Here is a 26,401-nt window from a genome sequence, read left to right as displayed (position 1 = left end):
TCTTAATTTTTTTTTTTTTGAGTAATAAATCAATTCAATCAATATATTAATATGACTAAAATCAATAGCAAATTATATAGATTCAATCAATACATCGATATGACTAATACGGGTGATAAATTGCAATAACGGAATAACTCAGATAAAGTGAAACATATACTCATATATCCGGTAGGACTTGAGCCCATGACTTCGAACTTGTTCATGGGACCTAAGTCTTGGCCTTAACTACTAGGTTAAGACATAGTTGGTTATTTGTGTCTCAATTTTATGGTATGTTAATTTTGTATTTTTTTAATATTTTACTATTTTTTTTTCTTTTCCTCTTCTCAACTTCCCATTTCCTCTCTCCTTAACTTCCGCACCCCTTTTTCTTTAGGAAAAATGCAAGTAATCCCTTTATGATATCGCAAATGAGCAAATTATCCCCTTATAAAAAAATAAATAGCGATTTACCTCCCTGTATTATTTAAAATACAACAATTTACCTCCCTAAGATTTTTAAAATGAAGTAATTTACCTCCTCGTATAATGAGATAAATTGCTTCATTTTAAAAAGTACAAAAGGGTCAATTGCTAAATCTTTTTCATAAGGGGGTAATGTGCTCATTTTTAATATCACAGGGGAATAAATTACTATTCACCTCTTTTTCTTCTCCCATTTTTAAAAGAATATTTTCTCATAATTTTACTTTTATATTTTTAATATTTTATTTATTTAATTGAAATACTTTAAAAAAAATAATAGTATTTTTTAAAACTTTAAATTATTTGTACATATACTATAATTAATAATTAATGTGTTTATTGGAATTCGATTCAAGAAACGAGATTGAGTACAAATTCATTGCATGTCCACAGTTGACCTTCCAATTTCAATGCAGACGAATCCACGTGATTCGATTGCTTAATTTTCAACTTCTTTCTCCTGAACTACAATATAAATAAATTCGAGAAAAAAATAAATAAATAAATCAAGTTGGAATAAATTAAATAGCTCATTGCCTGATGCTATCAAATTATTTATTTAGCAGGAAAAAAATCCTATCCAGATCATGTTCAGCCAAAAATTATACAGTAAGTGTGATAAATATACTTGTCATTTGATTGGTCATTCTTTCAAAATTATGTACCAATCATACGACAAGTGTAATATAATTATTTTAGGTCCCACCAGACCGAGTTCGGACTACAACTGTATTTAACAGGTCTAATGTTGCTTAAAGTGTGTTGCGATAATTTCAAAATAAATAATTAATGGAGCGAAAACAATACATTTGATAAAGTAATTTAAGAGCTCGTCTCCAATTCTCGTTGCATGATATTACCAAAAAAAAAAAAATTATTCCTACATGAATCTGTTCTTTTTTTTTTCTTGAATAAATTTTTAAAATGAATTCTCATAATAAAATCTGCAGGTATATTAAAACCCCGTAAACAAGCTATATTTAGACTATTTCAAAAAAAAAAATATATAAAACTTTACCAAACAATACAATATCATACTAGCCAGAATTTGGTAAAATATGAGGTCCAGAAGAAAATTAAAAAAAAATAAGAAAAATAATTGAAGTCCTCTGAAAAATATAGAAGAAAATAGAGGAAAATGGCTCCATAATAGTCGAAATGATGAAATTTCGTGAGGAATGTTGAACCCTCACGACTATTCTTCTTGAAAGCGCATGCAAAGGCAGATTATCACGTAATTCCTCCTTTATAAAAAGTTATTACCGTCCGAAGTTCCACCACCAGACCATACACACTCCAAGCACTACGATTTTAGTTTTTCGTCAATCCAAATGCTCTCAAGATGCATTCGTCTTTTATTCCACACAATAATTGAGTATTTTATCCTAATTCTATGTAATAGTTATTGAATGATTCATATATAAAAAGAAAATTGTAATTATTAATCATAGGGTGAATGTTACGTTCGGTCCCTTAAGTTTTCGTTTAGATTGCTTTAATCTCTCAAGTTTATTTCTTTGACTTTCCTTAAACTTTAATTTTTGTTTCAGTTTGGTCCCTCTGACCATTTTCCGGCAAAAATTCGGATTTTGATTCTTTGGAGTGTAAATTGGTCAATAAGTTTGATTTCATTATTTTAGTCCCTAAAGTCTGTAAAATTATCAAATTAGTTCTTTTTTAAATAAAAAATAATTTTTTTATGTTGATATTCGTAACTATCTTATGTGAATAATAAAAATTTTATATATTGCTTAACTTAAAATAACTAGCCTCTTTTTTTTCAGTAGTTAAAAAAACAAAAATTATGAATAAAATTAATTAATTAAACTTATCTAATATGAAAATATAATAAAAAAACTAAGTCCGTAATTCTTTATTTTAAAAATTAAAGATAAGTCTAAAAAAGTAAAAACCTAAATAATATTTACTAAATGTTCGGGTTTTTGAATAAAAAATTGATTGATTATACTTTTTAGCTAGATCTTGGTAGATATATATATATATATATTTCACCTTTAGAGGTTTTCTAAATATATAGTTCCATTTTATAAAAAATTTCTTATAAAAACCTCTTAAAATGACTTTTATATATACTTGAAATCCACGAAATAATTTAGTTATACATTTCACCAATTTTTTCTTCAAAACCGTAGTTGTTAATATTTAATAAATATTATTAATATTTAATATTATTAGACTTATCCTTAACTCGTAAGATTGAAAAACTGACTTAGATTTTTTAATTATATTTTCAGATTAGATAAGTTTTATAAAATTTATTAATAATTTTTAAATTTTATTTCACTTTTGAAAAAAAAGAAAGAGAGAAACTATTTTATTTTAAGTTAAGCAATATGTTAATCATTTTTATGTTCACAAGAGTTTAAAGTTTTTATTTTTCATACAAGATAATTACTTCATATTCCCCATATAAAAATATATATATATAAAAGATTTTCTTTCTAAAAAAGGAATAATTTGATAATTTAACAAACTTAAGGGACTAAAGTGATAAAACAAACTTATATTGATCACTTTACCCTCCAAAAAGTCAAACTCCGGCCACATTTTTAACGAAAATTGATCAGATAGACCAAATTAGGACAAAAATTAAAGCTCAGTGATGCTAAAGTCAAGAAATGAACTTAACGAACTAAAGTGATTATAAATAAAAATTTCAGGGACCAAATTTTATCCTCCTAATTTGTATTTTTCAATTTATTAAAAAAAAATCAGATATTAACTTCCACATAATTTGAAAGTCTTATATAAAAATATAATTATAATTTCATAATTAAAATAATTCGTATATGTCACATGGCGTGCTTGCCATTTTTGAACTTAGTACGGCTGTTACATGCATATACATGAAGGAAGAGAGTTGGGGACATAGCCGTCAGCATAAAAGCAAGTTGTTGAAGCACCGGAAAACAAGAATGCTACCCAAGCAAGAAGACAAAAACATAATCAATATCCTATGATGCATGCCAAGAGCTAAGCCACATGATCATGTGGGCAGCTCGAGAATTTTTATTTAAATCAAATTTGGCAGAAAAAATACGTAACGAATGTAAGAAACCCTTATTTACATAAAGCTCGACTCGTATAACAAGTTTAATATAATTATCGTGTGATAGGTCACTTTTTTTAAATTTTGCGCTAATAATATGTGATTGGTGTATAGAATTCTTGTGCAAATAAGTTTGGTCAGATCGAGCAGGTTACGGTAAGTATAATGCAGACTGTATATCAACTATATGGTAAGTGTATGAAACTCTTGTCCAGACTAGGCTTGACCCGATCAAGCTGGTTACATAAGAACTGCAATATATTTATAATGTGATTGATTATTTTTCTTGAATTCTATGCCACTTATATTACGAGAATATGAAATACTTGTTCAAACCAGTATCGTCGGACCCCACACAACAAGTATAATATAGATTGTATATCAATTACATGATAAGTGTATAAAACCTTATCCCAACCAAGCCTTTGTAATATATTTATCATATAACTGATAACTTTTTTTGAATCCTATATCACTTACATTATAAGTGTATGAAACACTTATGCAAACCAGATCTGATTGAACCCCATATAAAGTATTTACATGGCAAGCGCATGGAACTCTTATACCGACTAGATTTAACCAGAACAAGCTGATCATATAATAAACACAGTAACTTTATCATTCTCGAGTGATCAATTTTTCTAAATTTCTTACATCATTTACATGATAAATGTGTAGGACTCTTACACATATTAAATACATTATATCTATCAAATAATTAATTTAAATCCGATCAGAATTTAAAATTAAAAAATTCCATACCCAAAAACCTCCCAAGATCAAGAAAAAACAACATAAAGATCCCATTAAAAGCTACCCCTTTGATGTGTGATTTTGTCCCTTTGCTCACCTCTATTGCAACCATCCAAAAGTTCTTGATAGGGTTCCAATTAATTAAAGTATTTATTGTTTTCATCATACAATGAGACATGAATATGGACCCTTTCATGTTCATTCATATTGCCTATAAATATACATTATTGGGGACCAAAAAATCAACTTGCTGCGGAAGTACCAACAATACAGACTAAGGGAGGAGAAAGGGCCACGTGGCGTTTACGAAGCCTTTAGAACGCGTGAAATTCTAGAATACATTCGTAGTACTTTTTTTATCATACATTAGTGTCATACGAATGAGTAATTGATTAAAAAAATATAATTTAAAAGTGAGGTACGTACCATACACATACGGTACGATATCATTGTGTAGTATCCGAGTGTGATATAAGATTTTTCACTAATACAGACTGAGCGGTGACAAATACTGTCTCTTGATAACTCATTAACATCAGTCTTTCAACTGTTTGTTATATGATAATTTAAAATTAAAATGAGGAACTGGAGAACAAACGTTTTATCACCACACTCATGTTGAAGCCTTTTTTTTTTTCTTTCCGTATTGTGTTTGGTGGTTGTTTGAGAGTTTATAAACGGGCTTAATGCAATTTACTCTCCCTTGATACTGTAAATAAGAAAATGATCCCCCTATAAAAAGAATAGTAATTTACTTCCCTGTATTTTTTAAAATTAAACAATTTATCTCCTTAGATAGGGAATAAATTGCTTTATTTTAAAAGGTACAGAGGGGTAAGTTACTATTTTTTTAATCATATGGGATAATTTACTCATTTCAAATATCACTGGAGGTAATTGCATTAAGTCCATTTATAAATGTTGAAATTATTTGATACAATTTTTAGAAAAATGAGCTCAACTATAAGATTTCGAAATAAAATGTTATAAGAGCTCATAAGCTCTTTTAAGAAAAGTAAGAGTTCCTAATTTATTTGTAAAAATCTTAGCAAACTCTTTCAAATTATAATTATAAATTAGTTATTACTAACATTTTATAAACTCCATCGTCTTGTTTTATTCAAACACTTTTAAAATTTATTTTTAATATATGATTTGATATCTTTTAAGCTCTACCATATAAAAAAAAAAATATCTTATAAGCTCTAAAAATTGGAATAGCTTTTTAAGATGTATGAATGTATAACTTTTTTTTAAAATAAATTTAGTCAAACACATTGTAAGTTAATTTGATTTAATTTAAATAGATGATAAAAAATAATAAATATTTCAGTACAAAGAAATATTAAAGCGATTCTCCATACTATTATATTAAGTCTAAACCCCCTAAAATAATTAATCTAGTGTGCAAAATGTATACTTCCTAAATTACCCTCACAAATAATATTTAAAAGGATTAAACACAGTTATTATTCCTGAAGTATTCACTTTACATCAATTATTCCTAAAGTATTCAAACCTTCGAAATCCCCCTTACCTTTAGTTTTTAAGTTTGAAAAGTCCATTTTACCCTTACAAAATTATTTTTTGAAAAAAATAAAAAAAATTCTAAAATACCAAAATTACCCTTTATCTAATTCTAATTTCACTTGTCGTCGAGCTCTTTTTTATTTTTGTGATTCTAAAGTGCTTAAGTAAATCAAGTCAAATCAAGGAATTTAGAGTTACGATTATTTATTATTAATTATAATATTAGTCATAATTAAATATTATATTTCTTGGACTGGTTGCAGTCATAATTCCTAACAAAAACAAAAAAAGCTATGTTCATTGAACTTTTGGTAATTTTGTCTTTTCCTCTTTAATTGAAAAGTTCAAATGTTAGTAGCTTCGGAAATTATGCATTACGATAGTAATACTTTTAGTCCCATAAATATAGGGGTAGCAGTTTTAATCTTGTGAGAATTTATTTTTGATAATTTTGTTATGTAATTTCAAAAGTACGGATATTGAAGACAAAAATGATCGAAATTTGCGAAAATAATTAAAAAATGTATGCAATTAAAGTAGTCGCTTATGCCACATGCACTTTTTGGGCTATTATTGTCCTTAATATGGAAAAATTTTAAAATTACGGAACAAAAATGCCGAAATTGATTCGTACAAGACTAAAATTGCCAGTCTTCGAACTTTTTTTTTTTTTTTTTATAAATGAAAGCGATGAACTATTATTATTGAATAATTCGATTACAATCATCACTATCAAATATCTAAATCTAACAACAACTGACGGCTATAACATTCATATACTGATCATCAATATCAGATAATTGTATCCAATCAATATATACTATTAAAGTAAAATATCATTCAACATGTAGGTGGGGTCCGAACCCGTGACTTTAAAGTTATGGGGCCTCAGCTACTAGTCCTCGTATACTTACAGGACTAAGATATCGATTTATATTCAAACTTATTTTTCCGTTAATATAAATAGACCCTATCTCTTAAAAAATATAATAAAGGTTTTCATTTATTTACTTTATTTTTCTTTTATGTGGTAATAGAACATATGATGCATGCCGGAGTACAGTTTAGTGCATCTATCTCTAATATTTTAAGGGAAAATTCTTATCTGAACTTAACTCGATCGAACTTGAACCAATCATATGATAAGTACAGTATACTTATTGTGTAATTGGTGTACAGTTTATGAAAAGTGATCGAGCACAAAACAAGTGTAATACATTTATTTGAGATTGATTTGATTCGATTAAACCTGATTCGGACGAAAACTTTTCATTATTAATTAAACGTGAGAGAAACTAATTTGGTATGCATTAGGCAGATGTACAAATATACCTTTATTCTTGGTTACTCAAATATTAGCAAGCGCGGCATATTCCATATATGGATGTGTAGAATTTTAAAAAATGAATATAAATAAAATAATTATTATATAGTATATATTATTACTTTTTATAGATGAAAAAAATACCTAAAAATATATATTGAGATAATAAATTAATATAAATATCTGAATTTATGAAAAGGGTTAATTGCATTTTACAATTAGAACTATGGCTGTTTTTACATTTTGGCATCTATTTTTTTTTTTTGTTAATTTATCATCTTAATTTAATTGCATTTTTAGAACTATGGCTGTTTTTACATTTTGGCATCTATTTTTTTTTTTTGTTAATTTATCATCTTAATTTTATGAAATTTTATATTTACCCATTTATAATTATTTTTCAATCAAATTTTTTGCCAGAAAAAATGACATGCAGTACATATGTGATATTTATGAATTATGTGATGTGATAATTTTTTACATATGCACAATATGTATTTTTCCAACAGAAGGATCAACAAAAAAATCGTCGTATATAATTTTTGAATTTCCCACACATAGAATGTGTCGACGAGAGAGCAGATACAAGTCAACCTATATATAGGATATGATTTGGAATAATTATATTTATACTCTCCTGACCTATGATCTATTCATACAAATCACTCGTCTTTTGCATAATTACAGAAACTACCTCCAATAGCGAAAATATAGGAATAATTTGTGTAATGATGCTAATATTTTTAGGGTATGTCTGTGTAATTTTTCAAAAAATTAAGAAGTGATTCTTGTAAGTGATAACGATATTTTGGTGGGTGTGTGTAATTATCTAAAAAATAAAAGTAATTTGTAAATATAATTATCCCTATCATTTCCCATAATAATTATTAATTAGCTCAGACTGTGATGCATCTTTGACTTCTTTTTCTAATAGTTGGTTAATCACATGGATGCTAAAATATATATATATTTAATTTTATAATTGTTTAAATGCATTTTCTATTTCCATGTGATGAGCGCCTCCGTTGGTCAAATACTTTAGTAAATAGTGTTGTGAAACGATAACTTTATCTAATAATTTTAGATATTTAAAAGAATATTATTTAATATTAATATTTTAACATATTTTCGACAGGTATAAATCCTACATGTAGAATATTTATATTAAAAATAGACGGTCATTATATTTGAATTCAAAATCTTTTGTTTGGTCCGACTTTGATTTCATGTTAGGCGATCACTTTATCTAAAAATTTAAGGTAAATTATAACGACCTCTCCTTAGGCTTGCATGATTGCGAATACCTCCTAGTTGTTTGAAAAATTACCAATACCCCCTGATTTTAACGCCGTCTAACAATTAGCCATATTCTTTAGTTTTCTTAGGTTCCCATTTATTTTTTATGGTGAACTGTCCAAAATACCCATGTGGACTAAGAACTATAATTTTATTTATTTACTTTTAAATATTTCAATTTTTTTATGGACTAACTGAATAATTTTTTTATAATTTTTCATATTTTTCCATCTACCCCCTCCGATTTTTTAAATTTTATTTTTTTTAAAAATGATACAATAAGGGCAAAATTGACAACTTGATATCTCCATCCACATATTACATAATTTCATCAAATATCAGGGGGTATTTATAATTATTCAAACAATAAAGGGTATTCATAAATATGCATAAATTCAGGTGAGTTCGTTGTAATTTACTGAAAAACTAAAGTGGTTAGAGATCGAAATCATTTAATATTACAAATATGTGCCAAATAATTATAAAATTAGAAAAAAATTAAACTTTTCCAACTAATTAACTATTGTCAATTATTTCAATTTTAGCCTTTTTTTTTTTCTTTTTGATATATAATCGCGCTAATGTATATGCAAGTAATGGTCGACTTTAATATTAGTTGTTGATTAATTATAAATAGAGTTAAATACACTTTGAGCTCTTAATTATTTTTGAAATAGCATTCAAGTTATTAACTATTTAGCCCTTCTAATTAAATATTTGGAGCAAAATTGGCCTAATTATATTATTATACTTATAGTTCTTTTAACATCTTGCACCTAAAATTTGATTAAAATTTTTTTTAGTTAGAAAAACAATAATTTTAATTAAAATAAAGTCGAAAGTAATTATTGACTTACGTAATTTAAATTTTAAAAATTGAAAATTAGGAAATGCAGTAAATTCACCAAAAAAAAAAAATTCACGTAAAAAAATTATTATTCTTTTGGTATTAAAATCAAGTTATTAACTATTTAGCATTAGACTTTTAGATAAAAATGAGTAATTAAGTACATATTCGTTTTTCAAATATATATTTTTAAAAAATATAAAAAATATATATTTATTCATCTTTTTTTTTTTAATAGTGTTCAAGTTTCATTAAAAATATTTTGTATATGAGTCGTTTGCGGGTACAATTCATTTTTTTTTAAATTCAAATAAGGAAATTAAATATTTTCTTCTGTTTAGTATTTGTTGTTATTAATTTATTAATTTATTTTGAATTTGAATTCTTCAAATTATTAAAAATTTTTGTATATTCTATTTAAAAGTACTATTTTTTTTCTAGTTAGAAAAAAATTTGATGATGATTTAATATACAAAAACACTCGATTATATAGAAAACTATAAATTATAAATGACATCAGGATAATTTTGTCGAAACAGTAAATTTAAGAGGGCCAGTATTATATTTATTAGTTTAGGAGTGAGTGCGATATCAAAAATATGTGAAGGAGTTAATATGTATTTAACTCTATTAAATATTTGTATTAATAATTAATATACCAAATGTTAATAATTAAAATTCATATTTAAAAAATTATAAAATATCCACTACAAATACATGATATGACATTTACAGTAATTTTTATATTCCCCATATATAAAACCAAAAATATTTATTTTAGTATTTTCTAACTACCATATATTTAATATTTGAATAAAACTATTTTTTTAATATATTATTTTTGTTCCTATTAAAAGACAATACCAAATATATTTTCATATATTTCTAATATCTTTCAATTATTTTAAAAAAGTAATCGATATCAATCATATTATATATATATATTATAAAATATCTATTATCAACACATGGTCTTAAATTTATAAAAAAATTTATATTCTCCAAAAATAATATTCAATATTTATATTTAACATTTTCGAACCACTATCAAAACATAATTCAACATATATAATAACTTTTGTCCTATTGAAAGACAAAAATATAAAATATAATTCATGTATTTCTAATATTTTTCAATTATTGTAAAAAAGAATACTCGATATCAATCATATTATATATATGATCCATCGAAAGTAGCACGGGTTCAAATGGATCTAAACTACTGTTCAAGGCTTAGGTCAAAGTGTATTTGGATCCTTAAGAGGAGAGCTGCAAAAAGCAAATGAGCATTCTGACGCCTAAGTAAGTATTGGATTCAAAATGAAATAAATGCAAAAAGTAAGTAAATTGAATTAAAAATCGTGATATGGCGAATAAAATTAAAGAAAAGAGCCAGAATTTGTGATAGAATGCTTAGAAAATGCTTGAAAGATGGTTTTTTGAGTCAAAGAGCCATCCTCTGCCTGGGGGGACCAAATTTGTATTTATAGGGAAATGCCTTTATCTGTTGGGGGTCTATCCCCCTCCCTAGATTTCTGCGAAAGTTGATGGGGATGGTTGGATGAGTTAGCCTTATCCACAGCTGGATGTGCACTAATAAGAGTTTCCTTCAGTCTTGGGAGATCCCTTGCCTGCAGGGAGTCCTAGCCGCTAGGGAGTCCTTCCTTGCTTATGCTGGCTTTTTAGGGTTGATGTGGTCCGAGGTGGCCACTGACACATAGGTCGATTGGATGCCACATGGGAGAATTTGCTACACGTGTGTGGGCATTTTTGGCCGGGCACCTTATTAGACTCTAATCATGGATCGAGTTAGGGGATGTTTGGGCCTCCACCCTTCTTCTTGGACTTTTGGGTTACTTGGGTTGTCTTGAATCGATGACTGGACTGTCCCAAGCATTCTTGTCATTTTAGGCTGGACCATCCTAGACACGTCCATTAACATCTATATATATAAATTATAAAACATCTATTACTAACACATAATATGACATTTACAATAATTTTTATATTCTTCAAAAATAATATTAAATATTTATTTTTGATATTTTTTGACCACTGTTGAAGCATAATTTGATATATAAAATAATTTTTGTTGTATAAAAAGACGAATACCAAGTATATCTTTATTTATAATATTTTTCAATTATTTCCAAAAAAATAATACTCGACATGAATCATATTATTTATATATATAAATGTATAAATTATAAAATATATATTATCAACACATGATCTGACATTTACAATAATTTTTACATCCTCTAAAATAATATGAAATATTTATTTTTTTAATATTTTCTGACCACTATCAAAACATAATTTGACAAATACAATAATTTTTGTCGTATTAAAAGACAAATACCATATATATTTAATATAATTCTAATACTTTCCATTATTTCCAAAATAAATACTTGACACGAATCATATTATTTATATACATATATAATTTATAAAACATATATTATCAACACATTATCTGAAATTCACTATCATTTTTACATTTTCCAAGATAATTATTATATATTTACTTAACAATTTCTGACCACTGTCAAAATATAATACGACGTACATAATAATTTTGGTAGTGTTAAAAGAAAAATATCAAATATTTTAATATTTTTCTAATATTTTCAATTATTTTCCAAAAAAAAAAACATTCCACATCATTCATAATGTACCGTACGCTTTTTTTAGAATTTTGTAAAAATAAGAAATAAAATGAAATTCCAGAAAAAGTTCGACTGTTTTTTAGATCTCCACAATCCACACAAACTACAGTTCCGTGGCACTGAGCCTCATGGGGCCTACCTGCTCCACTAATATACACCACCAATGACCATCCGACACGTACGCCGTATCGCCACTCCAACCAGTTCATTTGATAAGGTTATCTTTCACTCATTGGGTGATTTATAATACACGTGTCTCGATAAACTACACCTAATCACAATGCTGTTATTTAATGATACATCGGATCCAGGCAGGGTCCTAGTTGGGTGGGTCAACCCATTTCCACGCCCCCCAACATCATATAATTTTATTTTAATACTTGGGAGAAATACACAGATTACATGCTCTCATTAGAGTGTTTTCGTTATTAATATTTAAAATTTATAATTTTTTTTAGAAAAAATTTGATATGCCCATTTATTTGAATTCATTTTATATTTTAATTATTTTTATTTGTAAATTTATCGTATATTATACCATTCAGATTTATATGTTACTACCAATTAACATATGTCGATGTCTGTTACGCTGAATGTATAATAAAAAGAGATAATTGTTTCAAATTGGGCCAATTTAGCCATTTTATTTGAAAATAATCACAAATAGTATTTAAAGTTAAAGAATATAGAAGGCAGAATATACATAAGAGAATTTAATTTCAAATGTCGGTAAGAATCAAGAAATTATCGTGAACGCTTATATTTTTGTAATTTTTATGTCAATCAAGTAATATTCAATTTATATTGCAATTATATATTTAATTTATACATAATTACAAAAATTCAATTCCTATGTATGGTAAAAAGTAAAAAAGAAAAATAAAAGGACAAAATACACAAAATGGAATCTAGTTGGAAAAAAGATACCCGGATCTTGGAACCAGACCAAACGGGTCATTGCCAGATGGGGGGACCCATTTGAAAAAGCACCAAGCTTTTTCCACTCTAGAAATGGTCGAAGATTGGCAGCCGAGGAATGTGAATCACTCGATTCTACTCGTGCCCTCAACAAGAGAAACGTCAGTCATTCAAATATAGCTACCTGTGTGTGGAAGAACTATATTTACTTCTCAACTTAGGACAGGCGAGAGAGAGAGAGAGAGAGCAAAAGAACAAGAGCGTTGATTCTTGGAAGTTCTTGAAGGAAGAACATAGAGTTGTTGTGTTTTGCTCTCAGATTGTGAAAATATTCAGCCGGGCATTGTGAATTGGCTTTGTTAGTGACGTTTAAACCTTGGTATGGGTTGGTTTCTTTCTTTTCTTGCTTCTTTGTGTGTGTGGATTTATGTTGTTTTTGTTTATGTAATATGTTGCTTTCACATTTATCTGGTTTCATGGTGTTGTAGTATTATAAAAATCAAGTCTTTGCCATATGGAGATGGGTTCAACGTGGGTGGAGAGCAGGAAAAGTGAGGTTATTGTAGTCCAGTTGACTATATATAGAAATTGCTCATATCCCATTGCGCATTTAAGTTATTGTGAGCTTATTTTACTTTGAGCAGTTTGTTGGGGTGGGGGGGTTCTTTTTTATGATTTGTGCTTCTGGTAGGTGCTTTTTGTTTGGTGGGAACGCCTTTTTTTTATTTATTTTCCCTTTATATGGGATTTTTAAGTGGTGTTGAGTGGAAATCAGTGCTGTTTATATTGTTCTATTGGTTTTGATGGAATGTTTGGCTTGTTTTTGCAGAACACCGTGAACAGGTTCAGTTGCTGTGGGAGAATTGAGGCTTGTTCTCGTGTGTTTGCTGGTGGGATTGTTTCAAAATCTTTTGATTCGGATAGGGAAACCGGGTGGTGTTTAAAGTCTATTGACTTTCTTGGCTAGCCACCAAGAGGAGAGAAGATAACGCGTAGATAGGACTGAGTCTTGGAGCTTTTCAGCATGTCTGTTGCTTTGCTGTGGGTGGTTTCTCCCACTTATGAGGTCTCAAACGGGACTGGATTCTTGGAGTCGGTACGAGAGGGAAACCGGATTCTTGATTCATTTAGGTCCGTTGCTCGGTGCAAGAATTTGATCTGCAATGGCAGGCTGGACAAGGGTCAGAAGAATCGGAGAAGTTATAAGTCTAAGAATGCAGATTTGAGTTTCTGGAGCTTGGGAGGTTCGAGATCACAGAACGGAAGCAGAATCACTCCAATATCAAGTATGGTGGCTAGCCCGGCAGGGGAAATAACATTATCATCTGAGCAAAAGGTTTATGATGTGGTTTTGAAGCAGGCAGCTTTAGTTAAGAGAAAATTGAAATCCAGTGATGATATCGAAGTGAAGCCTGATATCATTCTTCCAGGATCTCTTAGCTTGTTGAGTGAAGCTTATGATCGTTGCGGCGAAGTATGTGCGGAGTATGCCAAGACGTTTTACTTGGGTTAGACCTCTTTTTTCATTCTCTATTTAACTAGAATAAGGAAAGGTATCAACTATGGATATAAGCTTATTCATCTGATTCAGAAGAACAAAGAGTAATTTTTTATCTGGTTCTTATGCAGGAACCTTGCTAATGACCCCGGAGAGACGAAGAGCTATTTGGGCAATATATGGTAAGACTCTCTGCCTGATGCACAAAGTTCATCTTCTATGAGGCAGCTTTTTTGAAGATAGATTTGATTATAGTTAGCAAACTGCAACTTTTGAACTGCAGCACACATTTTATTACTTTGATTTGTCTTTCTGCACCTGTGAATCAAAAAACGATCCCGTATCTCCTCGATTTCAAGAATAAAAGTTCTTTGTATGATTTTCACTTGCAAGACGTGATCTTTCTTTAGCTCTTTTTTATTTCTTTAATTATTATTCATTTTGACTGTTTACATCGGGGCAAGAACACAAGCGATGAGAGGTTCCATCTGTATTGACGGACGAACTTCTTTGCATGCTAGTTTTATTATGAGGAAGATTGTAATCTGCAGTAGTCCACCAATTTATTATTTTTAAAATGATTGCAAGTTGCATTGTTGCCAAACTAAGTTACTGTTGCCATTACCAAAAAAATTGGTCAACTTACGAAAATATGATGGTGCTGATTAAGAATCAAGCACTATCTTTGACAGGGAAATAAGCCTTTCTTCAGCATGGTGATTTCCTTTTACCTGGCGTGTAGATACATAGCTGCAATTTGCAATTCATGCTAGGATCTACAGTGGTTGAGTTTAAGATTTTTTTGCTCAATTTGGATGTGCCTCATTTTGAACATGAAAAAACAACACGAAGTTCGTAAAATAATAAATAGTAAGACCAATAACTAGAACGATCTTTGCATCATCTAACTCGTCGACTTTGCTCTGGTTTACCTTCCTTTTTCTCTTTGGCAAGACTTTGTTTCGTTGTTAAAGCAAATTCACGACCAACATTGATCATACTCTTCTGACCTGGCTTTTACCATTTGTCCTATTCAGTCTGGTGTAGGAGAACCGATGAGCTTGTCGATGGGCCAAATGCATCACATATAACTCCTACAGCCTTGGATAGGTGGGAGGCAAGGCTGGAAGATATCTTTAGAGGTCGCCCTTTCGACATGCTTGATGCTGCTTTATCGGATACGGTTTGCAGGTTTCCTGTTGACATCCAGGTTAGACTTCATAAAATAACCTGCAGAGTTTGAATCATATGTTAGATCCCTTCTACTCCATCTCTCTGTTACTTTGATTATATTCATAATGTAAATATCTTGATGTTGACCTCAGTTAATCATATCAAGGAATGACTTTTATGCTAACTGTAACTCAATTTTCGTTTCTTTTTTAGTAGCTTCTATTGTTTTCGATGTCTGGCAGAATTTATCTGTTTTGGCTATCTTGCATTATTGCTAACCTTTTTGGACAAATTTATACAAACTATGAACATTGGCCCTTCAAACGACTTTACATAAACCTTGAAGGAATTATGTTCTCTTTACACCGTTAATATTGTTTCCTGAATTGGATGTGTTCCCATCGAGATTTAAGCGTTCTATTATTGCTTTATGATCGCAATCTATTCCTGTATCATTTATGATTATTCCGGGCATTTAAGGCCAAGTTTTTCTAGTAAACTATGCCATTTTTCTTTTCCCCTTCTAGGGGCCCATTTATGGTAAACATGGAGGATATCCATTCTTGTTAGTTGGAGCGGTTCCACCTTGAATTATTCGAAACGACCTAATTGCTCACTTGAATCTTTACCAACTATGAGGAAACTTTGCATTCATAACATATTATTCCTTCTCATGCATTTAGTTCACTGCAATCACTTTCTAGTCTACTAATGCTGTACGTGTCTTCATCTGACATTGTGTACTCTTTTCCTTGCAGCCATTCAGGGATATGATTGAGGGAATGAGAATGGACCTGTGGAAGTCAAGATACAAGAACTTTGACGAGTTATATCTGTATTGTTATTATGTAGCTGGCACTGTAGGATTGATGAGTGTCCCGGTTATGGGCATAGCACCAGACTCCCAGGCCACAACAGAGAGTGTCTATAATGCTGGTTTGGCATTAGGCCTCGCAAATCAGCTGACGAATATACTCAGGGATGTTGGAGAAGAGTAAGTCTATTGTCAAAAGAAAGATTTCGTTTTGAAACATCATCCACATTATGCTACAAGTTTTAGAAATCAACGCATTGTTTTTGACCTCTCCCTCTCTCTCTCTCTCTTGTTTGATGCATATGTCCTATATGTCAAAACATGGTTCTTATAATATTGTTTTGCTCCAGTGCAAGACGAGGAAGAGTCTATCTACCTCAGGACGAACTGGCACAGGCAGGCCTATCAGATGAAGACATATTTGCTGGAAAAGTAACAGATAAATGGAGGAACTTCATGAAAAAGCAAATAAATCGAGCAAGGAAATTCTTTGATGATGCAGAGAACGGTGTCAAAGATCTCAGCTCAGCCAGTAGATGGCCAGTAAGTACTTTTATGTTCCATTGTTTTTACGAGATTAGTAGATAGAGCTCCCGTTTAGCTATAACTAGTTGAACCATATGGACATAGACGGCGTAACAATGCTTCTTACATAATATGACAAGTAAAAATTTGCCAAAGCTTCACTAAATTTTGATGATGTAGTCTTTACGACAATCCACACTGAAACACAAATCTGTTAAGGACTTCGCTGAAAGGCTATGATTGATAAATTAGAATTTGTGGCTGACCGTTTGTTTGTGTTATGCTCGGAACGAACCTTAAACTGCAATGTGAATGAATATATAACATTGGAGCGTGTTTCTATCATGGCTTCATCGTTATTCTGCTTCCGGTCACCTTCTTTGTTACAACGGTAACTGATCTTGGCTGTTGCAGGTGTGGGCATCATTACTTCTGTACCGACAAATACTGGACGAGATTGAGGCAAACGACTACAACAACTTCACGAGGAGGGCATATGTTGGCAAGCCGAAGAAGATTCTTGCGTTGCCGTTAGCGTATGCAAAGTCTCTTGTTCCTCCACCATCCAGAACCTCATCTCCTGTTGTTAAGGCATGAGTAGAAACATCTAACATCTCAAATCATAAGTAATTATACAGTTGGGAAAGAAACCGGATACTTTGTACATCAAACATTTGTTGGCAATGCAGTGAAATTCAATACAGAAGGCGGTCTGCTGCTATCGTTTTTCCCTTTTTCTTCTGTCATCTCAAGAATAGATTCACGATGTGTCGTGATTCTTTGTCGATGCCTTTAGCTGACGACTGGGAATTGGCTGAAAGCAAGAAAAATTATAGGTAACTTCTACTGTCAAATTGAACATTAGACTCAGGTTTGAAGCTTTGAACCCGACCGGGTTGTAACTAAATCGAGTTGAATCGAATGCATCATTCTTCAGGTTCTTTTAGATCATAATTGAGCTTGAAAAATTGTGGCGTGAGCTTGGTTTCAGCTCAAATGAGTTTTAATTGAATCAAATATAAGACAAACTCGAGTAGTTTAATATTTTTAAATATATTTTATCAACTTTACGTTAAGCAGTGATCGAGTCCGAGACAAGCTTTCAATCTTATAGAATTAGAAATTTGGCTCACTCTTTATCGATTAATTTCAATTGAGTATCGAGTAGTTCAATATATATTTGGCGAAGACCTTTTACTCTGATTGGGTGGGAATAATACACAGGTTAATGTGATTAGGGCTCTGAAAGAAAATATCATTAGATTTGTTGGGACAATTCTAACTCAAGTTCTTGAATGCCTAATGCAATTTAAATTCGAATCAAATAATAGATCAAGAATTAGGTCTAAATAGGAATATGCATCATAAATGCAGAATGCAAGAACTGTGGGGAATATTTGTAGTCAATCTTGTGTGCCAGAAGATGTACGGGTACACATGATTTGGTTAAGGCGGCAAGAGATGTTATGATCATCAGTTGACTTTCTGCATTAGATTGGGCAGGATTTAGGTCCGCGAACGAGCCAAATAAGAATAGGAATAGGGATAATTACACTCCATTATTATGTGATTTAATGTAACTATACGTATTTTTTTTATAATTTAAAAAATTACATTTAATACTAACATATAAAAAAGTGATTTTCCCAAGCTTCAAACTGATCGTAGTAGAAGTAGAGAGTGGCTGCGCCAGGCTTGACTTTGAGAAGTCATAAATGCAGCTAAGAAGATTGACTGACCAATATAATAAAAATGAATATTCGTCGAGAAAAGGCAGTAAGTGGACGAAAGGAGAATTTTAGGAAAAAGATCTTTTAGATCTCTTTCCCTTAGGGAGTTCCTCTATTCAATTCTTTTCCTTTTTGTTGTTGGATATCTCGTTGAAAAATTCAAAAATTTTATTTATTGAAAGTAGTTAGTGCATATCCTAATTTTTTTATTGACTCCCTTCAAAAGAGGTACGGTCTGGTGAATCGAAAAGAATTATTATTAATTAAAAATTTAAAACTCGATTTTGAATTCACTACCTTTGTTAACCGATGGAGGAATTTAGTAGCTAAAGCAAAATGAAACATATAAGAGGAAGATGCAGTACAGATAGTTACCCATAAGCTGCATACTTCCCCAGAGTGGGAGCAGAAGGACAACGAGTGAAAGACCCGTTTCGGGAAGGAAGTTGTTGCTTGTTATCTTAGGACTGGAATCCGGAAGTGAGAAGGTAAGATCGTTAGAATGTCGAAATATTTTTGTGAAAATTATCGAATTCAAATAAATGTCCAATAGCACGTTGATTAAGGTTAGGTATACCAAAGAAAAGGAGTATCACTAACTTAACCCCTTGATTGTGGATAGCAAAATTCATATGGAATTTCCCTCCGAAGATTAATGACAAAAGGTTGGTTTGCTTTAGTCATTATGTATTAAACAGAGTCAAAAGCTTCAGTAACGGTCGGACAATAATAAAAAATCACAGCAAACCTCGAAACTACTTTTACCAAAAAACTAGTAGGATTCCCAAGAAAGTCTAAAAGGAAATTATCCAATTCAAGGCAAAGCACCACAGGGATAAAATAGAAGAACTGTGGCCTAAGGAAGCACTCGGTTCATTCCTTGATCCCGGCCTTATTAATTTTTTTTTTCTCTAAAGAGAGGGAATACGTGTATGGGCATTTTTACAAACTCAATTTACTATTTCGGGATAAAGGATAAAAATACAGAACGGACAAAATTGAGTCTCGGGAATGAAACAAAACTGCAGGTTTCCTCTTCAGGACAAACAATATTTCTTTTATTTTCTTCATCCTTTGCATTGGAAGAATAGACTACAACAAACTAATGCCCCCTTTAGGTATCTCGATTGCCCATCAATGACATTTTTCCTAAAATAGTATTCTTGCTTATCTCGATGATCCTCGATACAGAAGAAAGAGTTTGGACATTATTAAATATGGGACTCTAGAAATGCATTCAATCGTCAAATAAATTGGATTTTATCATTTCTGTATCGGCAATCCAATATAGATTGATATACACCCCATATAGATGTTCTCTTTCTGCCATTTTTCTCATGCAATTCAGGATAGTTGAACGGTTGATTCTTTTTCCTTTTTCCCTAACTTACCCGTTTACGAATGAAAGCCAAGGAATGTTTGATAGTTATAACTAATTAAATAAGTCGAAAGAAATATAGAATTAGAAATATATAGGATAGAAATTATAGAAGTGTAACAAAAAGAATTTCAAATATCATGTGAATTCAAAATCACAAATAAAAAAGAAAATTTGACTATGTAAAAATAGTTAAGATTGACTATCAAATAGAATAATATTCAAATTTAGAATTTCAATAAAGAAATCAAAATTCTAAATTGCTAAATAAATCGTTATGTTCTATAATATTCAAAATTTATTGAAAATTATAGATTCTACTCTTTTCTATATTTCTAGAGACACTATACTATAGTGTATTAAATCCCTATGAATGGACAATTTTCTCTTTTTGATCAATCCAAACCCCTTCCAAAACTGTACAAGTTTCTTTCAAAGCATACGACTTTTTGGATGTAGATGATGACATCCATACAGATGGATTAATGTTATTTCTATTCAATAATTCGCTCTAATCAATTAAATTTGTCCATTTAGATTGTATTTAGTTGAAATAATGATAAAGAAACGGAAGGCATTACGACCTTTACCATAATGATGCTGTCTATAGATCAAATTATTTCGTGGATTGAATTTCACTTGACTCTCTACGATTCCATTGTCGCCCCTTTCCTTATTTCTTTGATAATAGAGTTGGCTATCTTTGTGGCATCGATTGTAATGGACCTTTTCCATAGAAAAGGGGAATTTTGTGTTACAATAGAAGCACAAGTGATGTGGATTATTCGAGAATTGAAGTCATTTGCTTTATTTCTTCCTTATGTAAAAAGAGAATAAATAAATCGATCAAATTTCGGGAGGCAATTAAAATGAATTAATTACAATCATTGCCGTAAATATCAATATCTAATAAAAATAATTATAACAATCATACTCTGATTATTAGTAATTGAAATAAATAAATTATAATCAATATCTAACAAAGACAATTACAACAATCATAACCTGATTATTATTAATTGACATAAATCGATTGCAATATTGCCATCGAATATCAATATCTAACTAAGACAATTACAACAATTATACACTGGTCAACTATATCAGATAAATTAAATCTAAATAATACGTACTATTAAAGTAGACAATATCTATTATATAGTAGAACAATGTCTCATTCCCACATATATCGTAGAGTTTGAACCTATAACTTTTAAAATTATGGGACCTCAATAATTGGTCATTTCAATTTATTTATCGAATTCCGGATATCTAATGTGATTTCCACTTGGCATTTTCTAGGTGCGTTGTCCCACTTGCCGGGTACCAGTCCTTGACAACTTCCCTATTTACAAGTTTGCCCCAAAAAGTTAGGATGTTTGGTCACCTCACTTGCCACAAGTCCAGGAGATGGTGTCACGTGACAACCACCAGTCAAATGTAAAAGATTGTTAAACATCTGACATTGTATATCTACCAGCTATCGTGTCACGTAATTCTAAATATATATAATTAGATACATATATATATTATTTTAAATTAAAAAGAGATATATAGTTAAAATGAATTACTTGATTAATCTGAATAAAACTAAAAGATAAATATAATAGTGTGTTGACGGTTAGTATATATTATTTGAAATAAATAAGTAATTATACTGAAATAAAATTAAGGACATGACTGGTATTTCAAATTAGTATTGAAGTACCACGACTCGTCACTTATGGGTGAGAAATAATTTTCTTTTTTAGCTACTGGTAGTCATAACATGTTTTCTCTGAGCACATATAATAAATAAATTTTCACATTTTAAAATATATTATAAAGAAGAATAAAATATGTAAAAGAACAAATCACATTTAAAGAAAAAAAACCAAAAGAGTAATTACAATTAAGTTTTGAAAAATTATCTAATTAGGAGTATAATCATATTTAAAAATTGGTGTGGCAGTATCATTAACCGGTTATACGAATGTAGAAGATATTTTCCTCCCAACAAAATTAAAAAATCTTTCATTTTCATATTAATAATATAATTTTTGATGATAATTATGGTTTTTGACACCACAACATAAATTTTAAAATATAAATAATGCCCTTAAATATTTGTACTAATAAATGCTTATTTCAGATAATTCACGTCATCTTTTAATTGCTAATATACTATTTGTTTATCCTGATCTTTCGCAAATATTAATCACTTGCTCTATTTTAAATCATATACTAATTTTTATTTTAAAATTCATACCGTATCTATTTGATTATATAAGTGAAAATACTGCGTGACACAACGAAAATAAAGGAAGAAATGCGGTGCAATGTCTTTAACTTCTTCACAAATGACCATAGTTTTTTATTAATTAATTTAATTAATAATGTATCATTCAAACACATTTAAAGTTAATTTCTTTGATTAATTATTAATTTTATTTTTTATTTAATTAAATAAATATATTTTAAAATTTAAAATTATATACACACGTCGAGTTTGTTTCAATTGCTAGCCTAAACCAAATATATATAAATTAACAATGGAACATTGAAACATAGACCCTTTGAAATTGACATACACTTTTAGCTCAAAATTGTGGAATTGATTTTTATATTTTTTCCCCTTCTTTTGCTCTTTACAAAAAATAAAAATAAAAATTGAGGGCCAATCACATCATCTTTTTTGAAAAATAACTTTTAATTCATAAAATAGAATTACGTTGCACCTCTCTTACATTTGTGAAAATTCCATCGTAAATTTATCTGAAAACTGTAAATTCACCTGATATATCTATACTGTTCATTAAGGGTGAGATTGAACCTTAGAGTAATTGATCTAGTTGACATAATATCTATTAATAAAAATACCCTCGAATATACTTACATATTTATTCACAAGAAAATACATCTCTTCAATCAATAACCCTCCAAATGATTTTCTACTTATGTATATTTCAAATTATTTCATTTTTCAATTCAGATTAACTATTCTTTCCTCTCGATGATATTTTTATTAAATCAAATAAATATATTAAAAATTTAAATTATACACACATATAGAGTATGCCTGTTTTTTGTGGGGGGGGGGGGGGGGAGGGTAGGGTGCCCATGCCAGCAACCATTCCAAGACTTAGAAAAGTTTTGTTCTATATAAGGAGAGAAGTTTGGATTTTGGGTTGTGAGAATTATTGTATTGGAGAAAATGGTGGTGAAAGTGTATGGTCCAGCATATGCAGCTTGCCCACAAAGGGTTTTAACCTGTCTTCTTGAATTAGGGTTTGAGTATGAGCTTATCCCAATTGATCTTCATTCTGGGGAGCAAAAGAAGCCACCTTTCCTACTAAGACAGGTCACTCCCTCTTTCTTAATATACATATGCTACTGTGCAATCAATACTTAATAATTATGCTATTTAGTAAATAGTATAATTGCTGACGAGCCGATAGAGTCTAGACCCCGTAATTATGAAGTTATATATGGGCTTTTGAATCCTATTAATACGTGGGTTGTTATTCTACTTTGATATGTAGTGGTTCTGTTTTTATTTTAATAGTAGTTGTTGATCAGTTATATCAATTTGCTCAAGAAAAAAGAAAATTCAAAATTATAGTTTTTCAGATAAAGTGGTAATTCGATATGGTATTAGGGGTAGTTCGAACAAAGTTTCTAAATATGTATTAATTCATATTTTTTTTTTCTCTTTATATTGTAGGAAATAAAATGTTGATTGGGTCAAATTGTTTTCTAGCATTTAATGTTTTACATGTTACAAAATTAACAAAAAGCAATGTTATTAATTTTTTCTTGTGAGTTTATAATTAGTTACTAATTCCATACAATTAATGAATGTGCAGCCATTTGGGCAAGTGCCTGCCATAGAGGATGGTGATTTCAGGCTTTTTGGTAATAATTACAATTCCTATTTACTACTATACTTTTTTGAAAAATAGTTGTGGGTGATTACATTTAAACTCTTTTTAAAAATATAAAATTATATATTTTTTAAAATATTTTTAAAACTACACTTGTATTCTTTATGAAATTCTTTGTTTACAACTGTAATTCTTCCATTAAAGTTTGCATAGTATTAAAAAAATACATAAATTTCTAATTTTACACTTTATTCAATACTCCGTATAAATTATTGACAATATAGCTAATTTTTTTATTCATCAACGATTACTTTTTATCTAGTGATATTGATTTTGGAACTATATTTTATTACAGTTACACTCTTTTGACGATATATGATTACATTTATTTTCTTACAAGTATAGGATTATTATTAGGATATCTCTGTCAATAAACTATAAGAATGTTAAATCAGGGTTAAAATTAAAAATTTATATAATTTTTTTATTAAAAATAATATTTTTCGTTCAAACTCCAATGGAGGGCCTATCGTTGTAAATGTGATTTTTGAAGAGGATGCAAGTGTAATTTCAAAAATTTTTTAAGAAAAAATATAATTTATATTTTTAAATAAGTTTAAGTGTAATTAACTAAAAAATTTATAAGATATATTTACTTATTTTAAGATTTGATTTAATTTAATTTAATTTGGTGGGCAGAATCTAGGGCAATCATCAGGTACTACGCAGCAAAATGCGCCAGTGATGGAGGAACCAATCTCTTGGGCGACACACTGGAAGAGAGAGCCATAGTGGACCAATGGCTGGAAGTAGAAGTCAACAACTACAATTCTTTAATTTACACTTTGGTCCTCCAACTTCTAGTTTTGCCTCGAATGGGCCTGGGGGGTGACATGGAATTAGTCCGTGACTGCAAGGGTAAATTGGAGAAAGTGCTGGACGTGTACGAGGAGAGGCTGGCAAGTAGCAAGTACTTGGCTGGGGAGAGGTTCACCATAGCTGATCTGAGCCACTTGCCGAACACAAGGTTTCTGATGGATGAAGGAGGAATGGAGCATTTGATGAAAGGGAGGAAGAGTGTGTATCGTTGGTGGATGGACATTTCCAGCCGTCCATCTTGGAAGAAAGTGATGGAGCTCCGAAATTGATCCGACCACTTCGGGTCGAATCGGATTTTTTTATTTTGAATCATATAATTGTGAGAGTTAATTTTGTTGTGTTTGAAAAATCAAAACACAGATCAATTGTTACAAATAAAATATTTGGATTAAAATATGAAGATGAATATAATCTATATTCTATCCTCTGATTCTTTTCTTCAAAAATATATTTTACAAATTCAAAAGGTAAATCTTGTTGTAATTTAGAATTAAATTACATGATAAATCTACAGATTAGAAGTAAGAAATTGAGAGATGTGGATACCCACACAGGAAGATGATGGAAAATCAAAGGGACATTGGTACGTATATAAGGTGGATGTGGGGTGAGTGTTTTTATACTCAAGTTGTTCCATATTGGAAGTTTATAACTAAAATAAACTCCTTATATTAAGTTAAATATCTAACTGATATTTGAAGTGTTGGAGACCTAAGTGAATGTTTCAGTCTCACTATATATCTTTTTGCAGCAAGTTTGATATGATATTGTTTAAATTTTAAAATTGTATTTAATTTTTTATTTCGAAAAACTTATTTAGCTATTTTTTCAAACCTTTTTAATGCTGAATTAATGCCAGGGGGGGGGGGGGGGGGGCGTGAGGGGGGGGGACGACTCCAATTCTCTTATAAATAGTTGCTGATTTCTTTACTTCAAATACAACTCCACCAAGAATTCTCTCTTGCTTTTGATTTCTCTCTCAAAACTCCAAGTTTTGGGTTCTACTTTCAGTAAGGCTACCGAGTGCTGTTCGGGGTATTTGTTAGTATAAGTGCAATATTGAACAAACGGTAATCGTCCTATCTTGGAAGGAATTGCGTAGTACCTAGTGCACTTTTTGACGGGATGTATAATTTCTTCAAGATAAGCGGATTTTTTTGCTATTTGGTTAATATGCAATTTCAGTTGGACCAAGAGATGTTACCATACAACTCTCATCGTAAGCTATCATTTATTTTATCGTAAAACAATGTATTTAACTATTGTCGCTATTATTTTGTTTTAACTTGGGTATTTTTGTTTTGGTTTCGAAACTGATTAATATATTCGGTTGTCAATTTCAAAATGAAATTTAAATTATGTATGCAATTTTTCCAACAATCTTGAAAAAATTATACGGCTTTGAAAAATCAGAATTCCTGGAACTTGAATGGTTTTTAAATTGCTGTTTTGGATTTGGATTTTGTGATTTAAATCTGTGATTTATTCTTCGATTATTAAATGGTCGAGGCTATAGAGCTATTTCTGTTGCTATTTCAATCACCCCAAAAGTTGACTTGTCCGATTTGTCGGATAAGTTTTTGGGCCAATTTTTCAAATATTGGCAACAATAAATGAAAATATTGTTAACTATGAAAGGGCTTTTGACAGTCATTCAGAT

General features: G+C 30.0%; 2 protein-coding genes across 3 annotated transcripts; both read left to right on the top strand.

Moving 5' to 3' along the window:
- On the top strand, nt 12,993-17,837 carry LOC105175975 (phytoene synthase 2, chloroplastic). 2 transcript variants are annotated; one of them, XM_011098624.2, is made up of 7 exons: nt 12,993-13,260; nt 13,711-14,389; nt 14,511-14,561; nt 15,417-15,589; nt 16,311-16,546; nt 16,717-16,909; nt 17,306-17,837. In XM_011098624.2, exons 2-7 carry the CDS (start codon nt 13,906-13,908, stop codon nt 17,486-17,488), a joined length of 1,320 nt encoding a protein of 439 aa, XP_011096926.1. In that variant the 5' UTR covers nt 12,993-13,260; nt 13,711-13,905; the 3' UTR covers nt 17,489-17,837. The 2 variants fall into 2 exon arrangements, with proteins under 2 accessions (XP_011096926.1, XP_011096927.1); XM_011098625.2 differs by lacking the exon at nt 12,993-13,260 and adding an exon at nt 13,548-13,568.
- Nucleotides 23,189-25,058, top strand: LOC105176045 (glutathione S-transferase F12). Its single transcript, XM_011098721.2, has 3 exons — nt 23,189-23,339; nt 23,845-23,893; nt 24,562-25,058. The coding sequence occupies exons 1-3, from the start codon at nt 23,193-23,195 to the stop codon at nt 25,008-25,010; spliced, it is 645 nt and encodes a 214-aa protein (XP_011097023.1). The 5' UTR covers nt 23,189-23,192; the 3' UTR covers nt 25,011-25,058.

The sequence above is a fragment of the Sesamum indicum genome, linkage group LG13, assembly GCF_000512975.1.
Source record: "Sesamum indicum cultivar Zhongzhi No. 13 linkage group LG13, S_indicum_v1.0, whole genome shotgun sequence".
Lineage (NCBI taxonomy): Eukaryota > Viridiplantae > Streptophyta > Magnoliopsida > Lamiales > Pedaliaceae > Sesamum > Sesamum indicum.
This window is presented reverse-complemented; position numbering and strand designations above follow the sequence as displayed.